The sequence below is a fragment of the Silene latifolia genome, chromosome 9 (genome assembly GCF_048544455.1).
Source record: "Silene latifolia isolate original U9 population chromosome 9, ASM4854445v1, whole genome shotgun sequence".
In the NCBI taxonomy this organism is placed as follows: Eukaryota; Viridiplantae; Streptophyta; class Magnoliopsida; order Caryophyllales; family Caryophyllaceae; genus Silene; species Silene latifolia.
Genome location: NC_133534.1, coordinates 51,945,660 through 51,963,268, shown reverse-complemented (window position 1 = coordinate 51,963,268; position 17,609 = coordinate 51,945,660). Strand labels below are relative to the sequence as shown.

At 35.7% G+C, this 17,609-nt stretch overlaps 3 protein-coding genes and 1 non-coding gene across 4 annotated transcripts; 1 reads left to right on the top strand and 3 right to left on the bottom strand.

The window, feature by feature from the left end:
• Window positions 1–4,961: 4,961 nt before the first annotated feature.
• On the bottom strand, window positions 4,962–5,822 carry LOC141601034 (uncharacterized). The gene has a single exon (XM_074421296.1). The coding sequence runs from the start codon at window positions 5,820–5,822 to the stop codon at window positions 4,962–4,964; it is 861 nt and encodes a 286-aa protein (XP_074277397.1).
• A 30-nt stretch (window positions 5,823–5,852) lies between these two features.
• On the bottom strand, window positions 5,853–7,416 carry LOC141601033 (uncharacterized). The gene is made up of 2 exons (XM_074421295.1): window positions 6,681–7,416; window positions 5,853–6,466 (listed from the first exon to the last, which is right to left on the bottom strand). The coding sequence occupies exons 1-2, from the start codon at window positions 7,414–7,416 to the stop codon at window positions 5,853–5,855; spliced, it is 1,350 nt and encodes a 449-aa protein (XP_074277396.1).
• Window positions 7,417–11,819: 4,403 nt separating this feature from the next.
• LOC141599759 (MAR-binding filament-like protein 1) lies at window positions 11,820–17,360 on the top strand. The gene is made up of 4 exons (XM_074419870.1): window positions 11,820–12,226; window positions 13,503–13,540; window positions 13,648–13,788; window positions 15,254–17,360. The coding sequence occupies exons 1-4, from the start codon at window positions 11,926–11,928 to the stop codon at window positions 17,108–17,110; spliced, it is 2,337 nt and encodes a 778-aa protein (XP_074275971.1). The 5' UTR covers window positions 11,820–11,925; the 3' UTR covers window positions 17,111–17,360.
• Window positions 17,361–17,534: 174 nt separating this feature from the next.
• Window positions 17,535–17,608, bottom strand: TRNAR-UCG (transfer RNA arginine (anticodon UCG)). The gene has a single exon. It is a non-coding gene; the product is annotated as a tRNA-Arg (tRNA).
• Between the last annotated feature and the right edge of the window lies 1 nt (window position 17,609).

Here is a 17,609-nt window from a genome sequence, read left to right as displayed (position 1 = left end):
AGTAAGGACTTATGACCTTATAAATAGAGGTCATTTGTCATTGTTGGAAAGTGTGAGTGAGTGTGCTTAATATCCCGAGTTAAACATAGATTGAAAGCTTAGCTAGTTGCTAAGTGTTGAGGATTAAGATTGTATTATTGTTACAGTTGAATAATAATACAAGTTGAGTTGTGGGTTAATCCCATAATAAAAACTGTAATTTTTAAAACCTGAACCTGTTATAAAGATATCCATTTATTGCGGAAAAGTAAACACGTAATTCTACAGAAAAACTGACAGGATATGTTTGTAATAGGTTCAATTGGGTAAAAACCTGTAATTTTTAAAACCTGGACCTGTTATAAAGATATCCAAAAGGGAAGGTGTCAAACATGCAAGGTCCCAAATATGAGAAGTTATACAAACCAAATATGAGAAAGGGAGGCATATGTCCCTAAAATGTATGTGACATAAAAAGGGTTTAAGGGTCACAATGAAATAAAACCAGTCTAGGTCCCAAGGTTACTTTGCTCGCTAGCTCGTCCATGTACCCCATATATGCATCACCCACCTGTCATTCGCATTTTATACAAATACGAAAGCCACAGTCAGTGGGGAGTAACTCCGAGTTCTCCCAGCCACGAAATGTCATAATTAATATAACATGTAAACATAAGAATATGAATACGAATCACACACTGCCTTAGCATATAGATGCTAAGGCAATCGTGCTTATCATGTGAACAACAATATAACGCCACATAGTCCTAGCATGTGAATACTAGACCGACTCATACTACACTATCATGTGAATCACATAACATCCAGGAATCCAAACTCTATCAACCATAGCCGGCTTGCATCTCACCTTCTATGATTCATAGAATCACCATGCAAGAAAGGGCAATATATCAAAGACAGGCATAAGTTCTTAGTCCCGTCAATAGTCACTTTGTAACTCGAGTCTATACCACGAGGTAGGGAAGGTAATCGAACCGGTATCTTGGCTCAGCGGTTACTATTAAGAAAACATGGCCAAGAGACAACACAACCCTAGCCTAAAATCTGCAGAGACCTAGACATGCGGATACACACCACCGCACCCAAGACCCACAACTTTTTTTAAAACAAAGTGAAGTGAGTACCCTAAGGACACCACCGAAGGGTTGGCTAGTACTTAAGTTGACCCCATACTATCAAAATAAGTACCTGAGGTCATGCCCCAACTTGGATATAAATCCACTAGTCAGGAACACAAAGGCTATCAAGCAGTGAACATATACTCGTCAGAGACTATAAAGACCTATCTATGATGAAGGCCGAAATACTCACCTAGGACCTAGTCCCAGCTAGTCCCAACTTGAATACTTTAGCCCACACCACACAAGACTCACCACACAAGTCAAGTAAGACACCCACTTAACCTTAAGAGGGCAAAAAGTCCTACTTACCAACATAAAATCTAATATTCTATCATGTGAAAGGCTATATAAATGTCTATTTACAAAGATACAATCCCAACAGAATCCTCAATATCAATAATAATCCAAATTCCAGCTAACCGGCAATACCATAATCTATGAGAACAAGCTAAAATGGCAAAGACAAGAAGACTGAAGTATAAGGCAACCAATTCATCCAACAACCAACATGTGAAATGATAATTACGAATATCAAGGCATAACATAAAACCTCCAATAACAACTAATCTTACCTCAAAGACAAACCCTCGACCCGAGTCCCGCGACGGTCATCGGTCAAATCGAGGTCGATTTGGTTTAAACCTAGTTTGACCAAACTCGTTCGGTCAATCTGGCCCAGCTCAGAGTCTTGGCCTACTTTGGCCCAAATTACAAATTTTATCGCTATATTATTCTCACGCTATTTCCAATTTCTATCATGTGAAAAATGAAAGTAAAACATTATCAATCATCTAAACACTTAACAAACAACAAGCACCACATTTACTACTAATGTGACATTAATTCGTCGAGTAACTCGGAATAGTTACCTTAAACTAGCAAAGAGACAAGCAATAACTTGAGAAAGCTTCTAAAACCCAAAATTACTCTTCCTCTTCAACCACATATGAGCCACCTAAAATAATTATGTGAAGGGACTATATTAACGAATTATCGTTACATAAAATATGAGACGGAAATTAATTTAAATCAAAACATGTAAATCATATTCATTAGCTACTGTCTTATGTTCATAAACCATTATGACCCTCCCTTTTGACAGGCATACCCAGAAAATTGTCACAACTTTTACGCCCTAGAAACAGTCCCATAAAGCACCATGTTATCTCCCCAAAATCGAGCCCAAACCAGCTGTCATGTCACGGCTCCCAAAACCGAGGCCAAAACAGCCCACACGGCCTCCATTTCGATCGTCCCAAAACAATCGAAGGCTGCACAAAAACTGTACCAAAACAGTTCAATCAATCCTAAACCAGTCCTAAACCGAGTCAAAACAGTCCCAAAAATGTCCCAAAGTACTGCAAAGCGGACTCAAAAACAAATCTAATTTCTCGCACAATACCACAACTAAACAAGATCCCAAATAGCATCCCAAAACGATCTCTACATGTCAGTATACACCGTCTCAAATATACCACTTACTAGCTAGCATCCCAAATGATCCCTAGAGGTCAGTATACACCGTCTCAATCATCTCCACATATCAGTATACACCGTCTCAACTATACAACTGACTAATTAACATCCATAATGATCCCTATATATAATTATACACCGTCTCAACTATAAAACAGACTAACCAGACTTTCAAAATACACATATTTTACAAGTAATATTGAGTAACCTATCATTATTACCTTTTTCCGATTGAACTAATCATTTATGACTAACAAATATTCTACCAGACCGTCTATTTTAGTACATACAACCGTCTTATAATAAACAAAGCTAAAAATATAAATTGGGTTTGTAAAAATACATAACGAAAATGAATTTTACTTACAACGGATTGACGAGAACGACGAAAGGAGCGCTATGGAACAAAAATAGTTGAAAACGGATAAGGAACGAAGCACCGACGTCGATTAACGGATCAAATTTCAAAGAACAAGATTTAAAAGGAAGGAAAAAGAAGGAAGAAGAAGAAAAACAAAGGCGTCGTTGTTTATAAATGAGACAAAGACTGCTAGCCTTTGCTATTTATTATACGTACGTTTCTTCGTCGTTAAGAAACTTCGATCGTTATTAAAATCGTTTCGAGTTAAATTTAACCGATTTAAGTAACATTTTCAGTAATAAAACGGAATCAATAATAAATAAATTTAATGAGTGAAAATAAAATAAACTCAGCTAGTTAACGGAAATAATACGATATCAGCTTGAATCGGAATTATTAGCGATTTTTACGAAACTAACGGATATTAATAAAAATTGCTATTTTAGTGAAATAAGCTCAAAATAGCTAATTGGACGGTTTTGTTCCCAAAATCCATCTCGGGTTCACTTAAAACAACTTTCATAAGGACTCGTAAAGAAACGGAAATTATTAAATAAATAAACTCGAACTAATTTCAATAAACTCGAACTAACTTTAAATAAACTTATTAATGATTATTAAAATTAACGTATCGACTTATGATGAAATTAATTAATTAGCTAAGCATATATATATATATATAAATCGTCAAATGATGTAATTAAATTCAAAATAGCAATTAAAAGAATTTTATCCAACTTAATAAAATACGGGGTGTTACAAAGGGCGTACGTAATGGCGGCAAAGGTGGTAAGTTTTGTGGTTGCAGGTGTCATAACGTGAAGGGTTGGGACTAAGGAGGTGGCATGGATCGGTCCACGGCCATGAGTTTGATGGGATCTGATTAAAAGCGCAGGGTGAACTGTGAAGGCTCAAGGTAGTTGAGTGTCATGGGTTTCTATTTTCGGTTGTTTTTATTTATCTTTCTTTTTAAATGGGCTAACTCTCTTATTGAACCCGTCGTATGTTATAGAGGACGGTTCTATATGAGAGTTACTGATTCTCATAAAATACACTAGACTACCATATATTTTACATGCGACATATTCCATGATATATGTCAAATTGTAAGATTACTAAATTACTAAATATTTTACTCATATTACTCACATTTTAACCATAAATATATTTTAATACCTCTTACTACTAAGAAAATAAATTTTTTCTTAATTTTCCCTCTAAAATGCATATATCTTAATAAGGAAATAATTAAAACTTTCTTTTAATAAACTATTATTTTTTCCTTAAAATATAATCTTATTATAGTTATACTCTATTCTTTTAATTAAATTCAAAATTATGATTTTTTTCATTATAATAAAATATAATTGTTACTTTGATACTTTATTTAATGGACAACAGGAGCAAGGTTTGGGGATGTACAAGTAACACCAAGCATGGTTAATCGAGAATTTGTGCGTAGAATACGAAAGAGTGAAGTTAGAAAGGCGTTAAGGAAGATGGGGTCGAAGAAAGCTGAGGGACCGGATGGTATACCCATAGAAGTTTGGAGGTGCTTGGGGGAGAAAGGAATCGAATAGGTAAGCATGCTCTTCAACGAGATTTGGAGGAGCAACAAGATGCCATCAGTTTGAAGGAGAAGCACTCTTGTCCCTTTGTATAAGAATAAAGGTGATGTTCAAGAGTGTTTCAATTATCGGGGAATTAAACTTATGAGTCATACGATGAAGTTATGGGAGCGGATAATCGAGCAAAGGTTTAGAAAAGGTGTAGACATCTCGGATAACCAATTTGGATTTATGCCTGAGTGATCGACTATGGATGCGATTTTTATCATGCGACAGTTGATGGAACACCATCGGGGCAAGAAGAAAGACATGCACATGCAGAGACGAAGCTCGGACCAAATTTTGCCCAGGGCCGAAATATTTTAATTAATCATAAACAACATTAAAAATGTGACAATAACAAAAAAAACACATAAAAGTACAATTACGATATAACTATAATAGAGCTCGACGCTCTTTCAAATCCTTAAAGGTATCTATAATAGAACTAGTACTAATGTTTTTTGCTATTTCTCGTTCAATGTTGATAAGCAGACAACTTTCAAAGAAATCGGCTTCCATCTTATTGCGTTTAGTTGTTTTAACAACATTCATTGCTGAAAAAGCTCGTTCGGCACTTGCTGTAGATACCGGGAGAGTTAACAAAATTCTAATTAATCTGAAAATAAGTGGGTACATATTGTGCTTCCCAGTATTCACCAACCACTGACTTAATTCAGATATTGTCGACAGCTTCTTAAGATCCTCATGTCGAGCTAACTCAACCTCATAATGACATAGTTGTACTTTTAATTCCTCTTTTTCAACATCTGTGAAGTCTTCGGGATAAAACTTATTGACAAGGTTACATATATCACTTATCTTGAAATGTTGTCCACTTGATCTAGGCTCCAAAGCACAACTAAGAGTTAACAACTCAACTGATTTCTCATTAAATCTGTAGCTCAGCTCTTGTAATTGGACATCAATTGCAGCATAAAACAAATTTCTTCGATAATGGACTTCAACTGTGTTTTGATCATGTTGACGACGAGCACGACCTCCTCTTTCTATATAAATAGAATTCATGTCAGGAACTTCTATATTACGCCTTTCACAAAATAAGATAACTTCTGATAGAAGGGAATCCCATCCATCATTTCTTAACTTTAGCAAAAGTGTCTTTGTAGTCTCCACAAGGTGCAATGAATTAATGATATCTTGTGATTTCCGTTTTAAAGCTTGGGAAAGCAAATTAGATAGCTCTAAAACTTTCTTCATAAGATGCAAAATGAAGATAAATTCAAAAGAAGTCATTGTATCAAGCGCAGAGTCGCTTGTGCACGTTCAAATGGATGTATCTCCTTCATCAATTAACTTATGGAAAATAGAACAAGTGGCACTAAGCATTTTCATTAAGCTTGAAACAGACCTTAGATGAGAGCTCCAACGAGTATCACCCGGCCTTTGCAAATTGCTTGCCTGATTCAAACCAATCCCAGTCTCAAGTTCTCCATCTTCAATCAACATATTTATCTCATTGGAATACGCATTTTGTAGTTCGTTAACTCGCTTATAAGATGCAAGAATAAAATTGACAACAAATGATAACTTGGAGAAAAATTGGAAAATTGGTACGACATCCTTTGTTGCTGCTACAAGTGCTAATTGTAAGCGATGAGCAAAACAATGAACAAAATATGCATAAGGACATTCCTCAATGACCAATGCTTGCAACCCTTTCCATTTTCCACTCATATTGCTTGCACCATCATACCCTTGACCCCGTAAATTTTTCAAATCAAATTGATAATGAGAAAGAACCTCAAATATCTCCTTCTTTAGAGTCATAGCACATGTATCATCAACATGAACAATACTGAAAAAACGTTCGTTCACTAATCCAAGATTATTAACAAATCTCATAATGATAGCCATTTGTTGTTTGCCAGACACATCCCCTGCTTCATCAACAATAATACAAAAAGGGTATCCACCAATTTCCTCCCTAATGACGCGCTTTATTTTTTTCTCCAAATATTTGTAAGATTTCTTTTTGTATGTCTGATGATATGTAAGAAGCATGTCGAGGAGCTTTATTTAACACAGCGCTCGCCACATCCTTATTAAAAGATGTCTGATGCTTTATAAGTTCAAGAAAATTTCCTCGATTACTTGAATTTTCACTTTCATCTCGACCTCTCATAGCCAATCCTTGCATAGCTAGCCACCTCAATGCTTCAATTATAGATGTAAGTCGCAATCTATTTTTAGCAATATCTATGGGTGTTTGTTTAGCATAAATGTTTGGCATATGTCTTTCTTGATGGAGAAAATCTTCTAACTGTTTCTCAGCATTTTGATGTGATGAATTTGGTGCAGTACCCACATGAACAATAAAAGCACCTTCTTTGCCCGTGGCATGCTTCCAGTCTTTAAACCCATCGATAATGAAAGCTCTATTACTTTCCGGCTTATTAAATAAAAAACACGGGAAGCAAAATGCAGCATCTTTTTCAGGAGAGTATTCTAACCATGATCGAAATTTGTCGTACCATGAGGCCTGAAATCGGCGGCCATGAGAATCTGAACCGGATTTTTTATAGTCTTTTGGTTGATACACTGGTTGATATGGACCCTTCAAAATATAAGCTCGTCTTATTTCATTCTGTTTTCCGACTGGATATTGACATATTTGCTCACGTTTTCCAGGATCCCGTTCCACATGATAAGAATTAGTTGAGGGTTCTAATGATCTCATTACTTTTGTAGGTCTACTTTCATCAAGAGGAGTAGTCTCATTATCCTCAGTGTAAATAGGTGCATTTGTTAATGATCCTCTAGGTTCATTGTTTGAAATTTCACCATTTTTTCTCTTGAAAAACTCGGTTATTGTAGGAGTTTTACCCATTATAACTAGTTGACAAAGACACCCAGTAAACATTTTATTTAACAAAAAAAAAATTAAAAGAATTTCACATTTCCACCGAATCAAGCATAGGATACCTACCTACAAGTTGTAAAACACCCACCCATTATCCAATAGTCCAATACCCATTAATCCCCTAAAGACTAAACACCTAAACTAAATACCTAAAGCATCTGAATTCTGACATAGACCATAGTGACGTCTTTTTGTTTTGTTTTTTGATAATTACAAAATCAGAAATTCAACAAACTAGCAAAAACATCAAAATTATCAAGGTAAGTACATCAAAACGTCTTTTTGTTTTGTTTTTGATAATGAATATGGGGCATGGTTCATCCGTTCATATCTTGAGCAATTCAACAATATAATTATCAAGGTAACTGCATAAGTCACTTTCTCATCAGATTTGCAATAGTAGAGATCATATACAATGAATATATGTAATTAATCATTCATCAAACTAGCAAAAACATCAAAAATAATTGAGCAATTTTACTTAATGAAAGTTAAACAATAAAATTAGATGAGAAATTACTTGTATTGTAATAGATTTCTGTGGTCTTGACTTTCGATCGACGGCGAATCGGCAATACACACCCACGATTTGATTTTTGGACTGCTCTTTGTTTGTTTATCTTGTTTTCCAGTAAAAAAAATTAGGGTAATTATAGGAAATTTATGTTCTTTTAACTATGGTAATTATTTTTTAGTTGGTTTCTTTACATATTTAAGCTTCTTTTTCTGATATGCAGAGCAAGAATCACGGAGGAGAATCATACACAATCAAGCAGTTAGTATGTTTTTTTTTTTTTTTTTTTTTTTTAAAAAAAATTTTTTTTTTTTTAAAATATCCAGCCCGGGCCCAGGCTATGCTTCGTCTCTGTGCACATGGTTTTTATTGACTTGGAAAAGGCATATGATAGGGTACCGAGAGAAGTAATTTGGTGGGCTTTGGCGAGAAAAGGTATGTCTCAAAATATATTGACCTCATAAAGGACATGTATGAGGGTGCTAGTGCAAGTGTTCGCACTAATGTTGGGAGAACGGAAGAATTTCCCATTACCATTGGGGTGCATCAAGGTTCTGCACTTACTCCCTTTCTCTTTGCTATAGTTATGGATGAGTTGACAAGGGATATCAAGACAACATCCCTTGGTGTATGATGTTTGCGGATGATATTGTGTCGATTGATGAGACGAAAGAGGGGGTCCAGAGAAAGTTGGAAATGTGGAGGCATACTTTGGAGACTCGTGGGTTTCGGCTAAGCAGGAGTAAGACCGAGTATTTGAGGTGTCGGTTCAGTAATGTGGCGGGGAGTATTATTTCGATGGAAATGTTGTTGAGAGGTCAGATTTTTTTAGATATCTAGGATCTATTATTCAAAAAGATGAGGAGTTACACGGAGATGTGGCTCACTGAATTAAAGCGGGATGGTGAAATGGAAAAGTGCTACAAGGTTTTTATGCGATAAAGATATGCCCCAAAGATTAAAGGGAAAATTTTATCTCACGTCGATTAGGCCCGCCTTACTTTACGGCTCCTAGTGTTGGGCCGTGAAACATTGTCAAATTCAAAAGAAGAGTGTGGCGGAGATGCGTATGTTGAGGTGGATGTGCGGCCATACAAGGAAAGATCAATTAAGGAATGAGGTGATTAGGAAAAAGGTGAAAGTGGTGTCAATAGAGGACAAGATGATGGAAAACCGACTAAGATGGTTTGGCCATGTAAAAAGGAGACATATGGACGCACCGGTTAGGAGGCTGGAGACCTAGGCAACAAAAAAGGTTGCTAGGGGTAGAAGGAGACCAAAACAGACATGGCTGAGAGTGATACAGCACGATATGAGATTTCTCGGGCTGGATGAGGGAATGATGACGAAGATGGCACAATGGAGGGCAGTGATACATGTGGATTTTTAGTATTTGACGTTATTTGAGATATTTAATGCTTTTATTTATTTATTTTTTTAAAATTATTTATCTTTTCGGATTTATTACATCTTTTTACCAACAACTTTCTCATATATTAATTCTTGGTTCATTTTTAAGATATTCTGGACCCTTAAGTTTTACTTCGGTTTTAAAAATCGTTGTAATCTTTAATCTCAATTTAAATTCTAAGTTTTTATAAAAGAAATCCGGACTTCGACTTTAAAACCTATATAAGTTTACCTGGCTTTTGTACTATGGTTCACTCTCCTTTTGTTTTTCACTTTTACTTTCTATTTTTTCGCATTGAGGTGTGCGTTCACCCATGGACGGTTCCAAAGGATGATTCATGTCAGCCGGCCCCAAATCATTTTGGGATTAAGGCTCTGATGTTGTTATTGTTGTAATAAAATAAAATTGTTATTAAATTATAGACTATAAGTTGTTAAATTTTTCATAATAATATGATTACTTTAGAAAATAACTTAATCCATACTTACAATTAGGTTCATGGCAAAAAAAAAATCATTAAAAAACTTATAAAACAAAATCCGTAGTTTTATGCTAAAAAATACTTTCATAAAAAAAAACATACTAACTTTACTCAATTCTCTTTGACTAGTTTTCCATTTCAATTTTTTTTTTGTTTCATTCAAAAATAATGGGGTGAAATATTAAACATTAATGAGCTGTCGATTTAGATAATATCCTAAAAAATAAATATGCACTGCGCGGGATCTATACTAGTATTATATTAAAGAATTTTCTCAATCGCAATTATCTTCACCACTTATCTAAAAAAGTACATCCCAAAAATATTAATTACTGTAATTTTGTAAAATGTGATAATCTTCCTAAATACTACACCAAAACACAATATTTATTAAAATTCATGCTTTTAGTAAATGTAATGAACTAATGATACAGTAGACACAAATATTCTAAGTTAAGCTGTGAATCTTATTCGTATGTGAAAATATTAAGATTCATGGTTTTCAGAATAATTTTTTCTGTATTCTAAGTTTTAAATCTTTCAAAAGAAAACGTGATTATAGTGGAGTGAGGATTGAGCCTAGTTGGATCGAATAATCTATGATTATCCTATTGATCGGTAAAACAGCTTATGAGTTGTCATGTTATTTAGGGTTTTCTATTTATTAGTATCTAAACCCCAATTTAATCCATCTAACCTAATATCTCACTAGGGTTTCGTGAAGAGGAATTGGGCTTATGAGCCGTTTTCTCTTATACATGATAATCCCTTGTGCAAAATAAGAATTAGAGTAAATCTCAAGATAATATTTGTTAGAGATATTTTATCTCCTCATATTATCTTAATTATTCTTTTCTATCTTCTAAGATATTATTGGACTAAATAAAAGAGGATTTTATTCTTTTTCTTGTGGAAAACTCCACAGCACTTATTAGGGTTTCGACTAAATCATAGATCTCCTCTCTACTATATATACACGAGTACTCCAACATTTAAAACCAACTTTTCATGCTATAAAAATTTTCTGCAAACAAATCGAGTAAACTTCACATTTAATCGAGGAAACATATTTTGTTTTGTATACAGAAATTATTTAGAAAAGTCGTTCTTCATATTTCTAAAAATTACGTTATTGGATAATAGTGCTTAGATTCGTTCTATACGTTCAACTGTGTGAACATCGAAAGAACAATCAAACACTTTCTTCTTATTAGCGTAAGATTAGTCGAGTATTTAACGATAATCAAAGTGAGTTACAACTAGAGTTAGTTGTACGAGTGAATTGATAATTTTGTAATCCGTAGAAAGGTACTAAAATTATTAATCGAGAATAGTAGACGTAGGTTTCGACTTGTGAAACTGAACCACTTCAAAAACCCACATGTCTCTTGCATTCTTTCCTTGTTTTGTTTCTTTACATTTTGCAACGTTAATTGATTAGTCGAGTTTAATTCATAAACATCGAATAATCTATTGACACACACGCTACATACGGATAATCGAAAAAGTGGGCATACTTTATCATACTCAATTCAACCCCCCCCGGAGTATTTCGGATCGATAGACTCTTCACACACCTAATCGCTCGGCAACTTAACTCAAGACCTGAGCATGACATGACCCAATATAACCTAACCCGTATATTTATTGTTGCAATTTGATTATTCTCCATAAATAACTTGATAGTAGTTGACCTGGAAATGAGCTGAACTCGAAATGACTCAACCCCACCTGAGTTCTTGCAAATCCGAAAATTCACCTAGCCTGAAATGACCCTATCCGATCCCAATCCAATTCAATTTAGTTTCATTCAGTTCAATTTAGCTCAATTCAATCCAATTAAGTTCAATTAAACTCGTATTAAAAAAAAAAAAAAAAAAAAAAAAAAAAAAAAAAAAAAAAAAAAAAAAAGGGGGCCAGAGTCTATAGGAAAGAGTAAAATGTATTTTGGATGTAGTTCATAAGCTAGTTTTGATTCGCCAAAGCATGAGAAAGTGATGGTGTATATTATCTGCGGAAATTAGATTGGAAGACACCCAGAGTTGAGAGTTGAATACAAAACACACAGAAATGAGTTACTGCTTCCTTCACTCTCCTCCACTTCATCACTTGCTTCCTCTTCATCATCCCCCTTCTTCTTCTTCTTTTCCATTTTTACCCCTCACTTCTCGTCCACTCTTCTTCCACCATCTTCGTAATGTGGAGGGTAAAAGAAGGAATAACACAATTTCTACAATGGCTTCCCCGAATCAACAGCAACTGGGGCCCTCTGACATTCATTTCGATAAAAGGAGAGCTTTACTCTTTCTCGGCTTCTCTGCTCTTCCCTTTTTACCCTTGAACATCCAAACTTTTCAAGTCTTTGCTTCTGGTAATTCCCTTTTTCTGATTTATTTATTTTTGGTTCAAATGAGCGCACTTATGTCGCGGGTGAGAACTTCATGGTTGGAGTTAAAAAAAGCTCTTCTTGTTCTGATTTATTGAACTGAGTATTGATTATTTTACCTATGATTGCTATGAATTTGTTGGGTTTCTAGTGTGATGGCTGCTTTTTAATTGTACTCTGACTAGTACTACTGCTGCAAATTTGATATTGGTTCTTTCTTTGTTGGAATTAATTTAAAGGCTAGCTATGTAGTCGGAATTTCATTGCATCGTTAGAGGAGCCTTCCATTGCCCTATAAGAGAATCCCCCCATTATTGGCAATATCTCAAGTTTCGGATACCCCACCCCTTAGGGCTTGTTTTGTTTAACAAGACGGAATGGAATGGAATGGAGTTTGATAGTAAAATCTAAATCCATACTTGAATTTGTCAGAGAGGGGAATGAAGTGGAGTTAGAATCCATTAGATATGTAACTCCATTCCAAATCACCCCAACCAAACAATGGAATGAACCAAATCCATTCCATTCCGTTTTAAAGGAGCCAACCAAACACCCCCTTAAACTCTCAAACCTCTAATGTATAGACCCAAACAAGTTCCATTCCAAAACCTTTTGGGATTTGGATGACTAACTCCTTGTTTTAAACAATATAGTTTTAAAAAGCGCGCCTTGGATGAGGCACTAGCCAAAACGCCTTTGTGCATTTTAAGGTCTGCCTTTTAGATAAGGCTCACCTAAAATGAGGATAACTAGTACGCATTTTCGATATCTTTTTCTTCTAGATATTTAATTACGTCATCTCTTTTCCTAGTTATTCCAAAATTTTACTCGTTTACATGTTAGCCAACTTGAAAACTCGTTTAACGCCTTGGTGCGGTTTGTGCCTCTTCAAACTAAGAATTTAGGGTATGTTTGGATAATACTCCGTAGAACTTAGAGTCTTAGAGCTGGTTTGGATAAAAATAGACAATTAAATCTTTTTGCTTATAGTTTAAAAAACTTTAATATTCTTCTGATTATGTAAAGGCAAAGCTAGTTGCTTCATCAACTTATTTAATGATCATGTGGCATTTGACTAGATCATCTAGGTTTCTATTATCTGAGAATCTCTTGCATACTCTGCTATATAGAATTTCCACTCATAATTGAATATTTGCATATTCTGAGGACCATTATTAACCTCATGGTTCATTGGTTCTTCATATTCAGACAGTGAGCTTAGCCTTTTAAGTTGACTGTTAATCCGTTCATTTTGTTGCAGAAAAGGAAGGAAGCAATGGAAAAGAGAACCAGGAGGAGGTTTGAATACAACTTCTTTACTAAGTGATAGTGATACAATTTTCCCCGATTATTGCTACATATTTGTCTAGTTATTTTATTTGCTGAAGTGAAAAAATTATGGGCAGCAAAACCGTCAAAAAAGTCCACCATCAAATCCTATTCTCTCTCTTTTGAACGCGATTGGACTTCTGAGTGCTGGAGTGCTTGCTGCACTTTATTCATTGGCTCAAAAGGACAAGGAAACATCAGAGGCAGTCATTGAATCTGTAAGCAATCATCAATCTGCTTTCTTTTTATACGCAAAAGATGCTTATTGAGCTTTTGTAAAAATTTCTTCTGGCAGTTCTTTTTATTGAGCTCAAAGGGCACTAGTTATTCCCTTCATTCCCACTGTCCCATTTGTATCGTCTAACTGTCTTAACCAATATTTATCTACCCCATTGTAGTGTGCCAATCATTTAAGTTTTTACTTTTCAAGTCACCAGAACTATGTAGTAGAATTTTGTTTAAAAAAGTAAATTTTAGATCACCCTTGTTAATATTTCTCTTTTACATGTTCCAGTTTGTGTTGTAAAGTGAACAAAAGTAGATTCAACCTTTTTCCTCGACTGTCTTGAGTTTCTTACATAGGAAGTCCCTTTTTAAAAATAGAAAAATGATTTAATTTATTCGATGTTCGACAGAAGTGATATTTCCGTCGCCCGAACTGAACATTACCCATCTCCTGACTCCTTCTCTTGTCCCCTAAACCTAGAACACGCCGGGCAACTCGAAATGCAATGTAAGCACTAGGAGTCAGTGACAAACCCATCGAAACAATAAAATTGACAGAGTTATAGTTGGATATCTGCTAGATAAGCTAAGAATTGGGTAACAGAGATCAAGTATGTTAAGAATCCTGTAGGCTGTAGCTAGTAAACAACACCACTACCTCATTACAAGAATGGAAGACTCCTGCGTATTGGGGTAGTGGGTGAAACGTACTTACCTAGAGTTGAGTCAGTTGACAATGCAGAAACTAGAAGGGCTGTTTCCATATGATTATGATGCATAGTGGAAATTGATAATATCTTATAAGAAATTCAATCAGTTTAGTGAGTCATTGCTTTGTCCATTACATTCCAAAGCCAGTGAATATAGTGACTATTTGACTACATCGGAAAATAGAAAAATGAAATGTAGCTAGGTAGTGTGGATATTTTGATTTTGTCACACAAAATTGTCAATTGTGCTTCAATCATGTAGTCATCTGTACCTTATATATGGGCCAGCGCTAATTCCACGGGACCTAATGCACAAGAAAGCCACATAAAAATATAAAATAACAAAATTACCTTACCCAATAACTGTGGCGATAGAATATTCTGCAGTGGCATTATGCCCTTATATTTGACAGTGCAATTTTGCAAATGAACCCAAATGGTAGTTTAGTATCGTTTTATTATTTTTCAAGTGCACGAAACATGGGCAAAATCTACAACATTGGTTTGCTACTTTCCGTTATAGAGCCTACCACAGTTCATAGTTGTCCCATGCCTTTCTAGTGTCTGTTTTAGCTTGGTTGGAGACCATCATTATGCATGGAATTGATTTTGCATCGAGAAAGTTGTCCCATGCCTTTCTAGTGTCTGTTTTAGCTTTCATATTGTCAATGCAATACCTTTTCCAAAACATGATTGGGTGTTTTACATCGCGGACTGTTCCATCATAATGTTTGTCTGGAACCTGCAGCTGAACTCCCAACTAAAAGGAAAGGATGCCATCATTGTTTCCATGGAGAAGAACTTTCAGTCGATATTATCGAATACACAGGAAGAACAGAACAAGCTGCTTAGTAAGGCCAAGGAAGAACAGCTGTCCCTGGTTACTCGTTTAGAATCGGCAAACAGTACGATTACCGGCCTCGGTCGAGAATTACAAAGTGAAAAAAAGAATATAGAACAGCTTCGAGGTGACATTGAAAGTCTCAAGAAGGAACTTGGAAATTCTATAATGGAGAAAGGGGCACTTGAAGAGATACTAAAGGAGAAGGATAGCTCGATTGCTGTCTTGAAAGAAAGAGTAAACTTTTTGAGCTCAGAATTGAAGGAGAAAGAAGAAGTTGTAACACATCTTAGCTCTGAACTTGCCCGAAAGGATTCGGACTTGAGTAATTTGAATACCTCCTATAAAAAAAACATGGATGAGCTTGATGGACTTAATTCAGCGATTTCGAGTTTGAAAAGAGATTTCTTGAATGCCCAAAAAGAATTAGAGCAGAAGAATGGTATCTTAGAAGGTTTAAATGATAGAATAAATTCATTGACAGTTGAGCGAGAAAATTTGACGATTAAACTCGAGACTCTTCAGAATGAGTACGATGATTTCAGGTCATCTTCCGAGAAGAAAGCAGCGGCTGATATAAAACTCCTGCAAGAGAGAGAGCAAGAACTGTTAGATATGAAGGAAAAGTTTGAAATAACTGTGGATAAAGTTAAAGATAAGGAAGCCGAGATAGATGAATTATCAAAAAGTAGGGACATTTTACAGAAGATGCTCAATCTAGAAGCAGAAAGAGTGCAAAATTTGAATGACGAGCTCCTATTGAAAAAAGAGGAACTTGGGGTATCACAGAATGAGGCTAGTAAACTACAAGGGCTTTTAGTCGAATCTAAAGGAGTTTGCTCAAAACTTGAGGCCGAACTCTCTGAATTTAAGGCTCATTTATCCGAAACTAGATCTTCAATGGAGAAGAAGTTGAGTGAGCCACAAGATCATATTGGTGCATTAACTGTGGAGTTAAGTTCTGTGAAGGAAGAACTAAACAACAGTAAAGACGAACTTCAAGAAAAGTCCAGTGAATTGGCAGCAAAATCTGAGAGTTATGACAACCTACAGAAGGAATTACTTGAGGTTTACAAGAAGACAGAAAATCTTACCAGTGATCTGAAAGAGGAAAGAAATTTGATTGCCGCGTTGAATAGTGAATTACAGGGTTTGGAGAAGGATATATTGAAAGACAGAGAAACCCGAAAAATTCTTGAAACAGATCTTGAAGGGGCTACCAAATCCCTTGACGAGATGAACAAAACAACATTGATTCTTTCTAAGGAGCTTGAGATGTCTAAATCCCAAATTTCCACGCTTGAAGAAGAGAAGGAATTGCTCTTAAATTCTTTAGAAAAAGAAAAGCAATTGACCCGAGAGGCCCGGGAAAACCTTGAAGATGCACATAGTTTAGTCATGAGGCTAGGAAGTGAGAGGGAGAGCTTGGAGAAAAGAGCTAGAAAACTGGAAGAAGATTTAGCCTCTACAAAGGGTGAAATTTTGCGGTTGAGGGCTCAAGCAAATTCCTCGAAAACTGTTGTGAACAATGAATTACCTAATGAAGGAGATGATACTGTTGTTATTAGTCAGTCCAAGAGAAAACCCAAAACTGCTGCTAAAAAGGTAGTCAAACAACCAACCGAAACCATTGTTAACGGTGGATTTGGGGAAGAAGCCGAACCTTCTGGTAACAGTAACCCTCAGCAAAAACCCGAAGCTATTGAGGCTTCAAATGGGGCTGAACCTGTAAAGAAAATTACTCGGAGAAGGAGGACAAAATAAGCATGTCAGGAATTCTCCCTCTGTTTCACACTTTCACTCACCTCATATTATGGCCTTGAGGTTGTACTATGTTCGGCTTTTGTTGATATCATGCATGAGAATTGTTATGCCAGTGTTAAGGCTGACTTGATTTGTGTAAATTCTTTTTTAATTTTTGAGTGTAGCAATTTAACTGCTGCTACTGCTACTGCTACTGCTATTCCCTGTTGTGTATTTTGATTTTTGACACTAATTGATGTCATTCCCCACCCTAAATTGTCAAACCTGTCCAATACAGGTTTTGCTCGGTCCAACAATGGCACCGCCTAACATGGTCAGTATAGTCTAACTTGACGTAAATGCATGAGTAGCCTTTTTGTGACAGTTTGAAAAGTTAGGGATGGAGATCTGAAAGTATAAAAATAATAAGGGCTCGAAAAAAATACGACCACAGTGGGAGTCGAACCCACGACCTTTTGATCCGAAGTCAAACGCGCTAATCCACTGCGCTATGCGGTCA

Excerpts from the sequence above, each read along its gene's own strand:
- LOC141601034 (XM_074421296.1), bottom strand. The coding sequence starts at position 5,822 with ATGACTTCTTTTGAATTTATCTTCATTTTGCATCTTATGAAGAAAGTT.
- LOC141601033 (XM_074421295.1), bottom strand. The coding sequence starts at position 7,416 with ATGGGTAAAACTCCTACAATAACCGAGTTTTTCAAGAGAAAAAATGGT. Across the intron at positions 6,467-6,680 it reads AGATGAAAGTGAAAATTCAA|GGGATGTGTCTGGCAAACAA; the intron begins GTAATCGAGGAA and ends TTGATGAAGCAG.
- LOC141599759 (XM_074419870.1), top strand. The coding sequence starts at position 11,926 with ATGAGTTACTGCTTCCTTCACTCTCCTCCACTTCATCACTTGCTTCCT. Across the intron at positions 13,541-13,647 it reads GAAAAGAGAACCAGGAGGAG|CAAAACCGTCAAAAAAGTCC; the intron begins GTTTGAATACAA and ends AATTATGGGCAG. Across the intron at positions 13,789-15,253 it reads CAGAGGCAGTCATTGAATCT|CTGAACTCCCAACTAAAAGG; the intron begins GTAAGCAATCAT and ends TGGAACCTGCAG.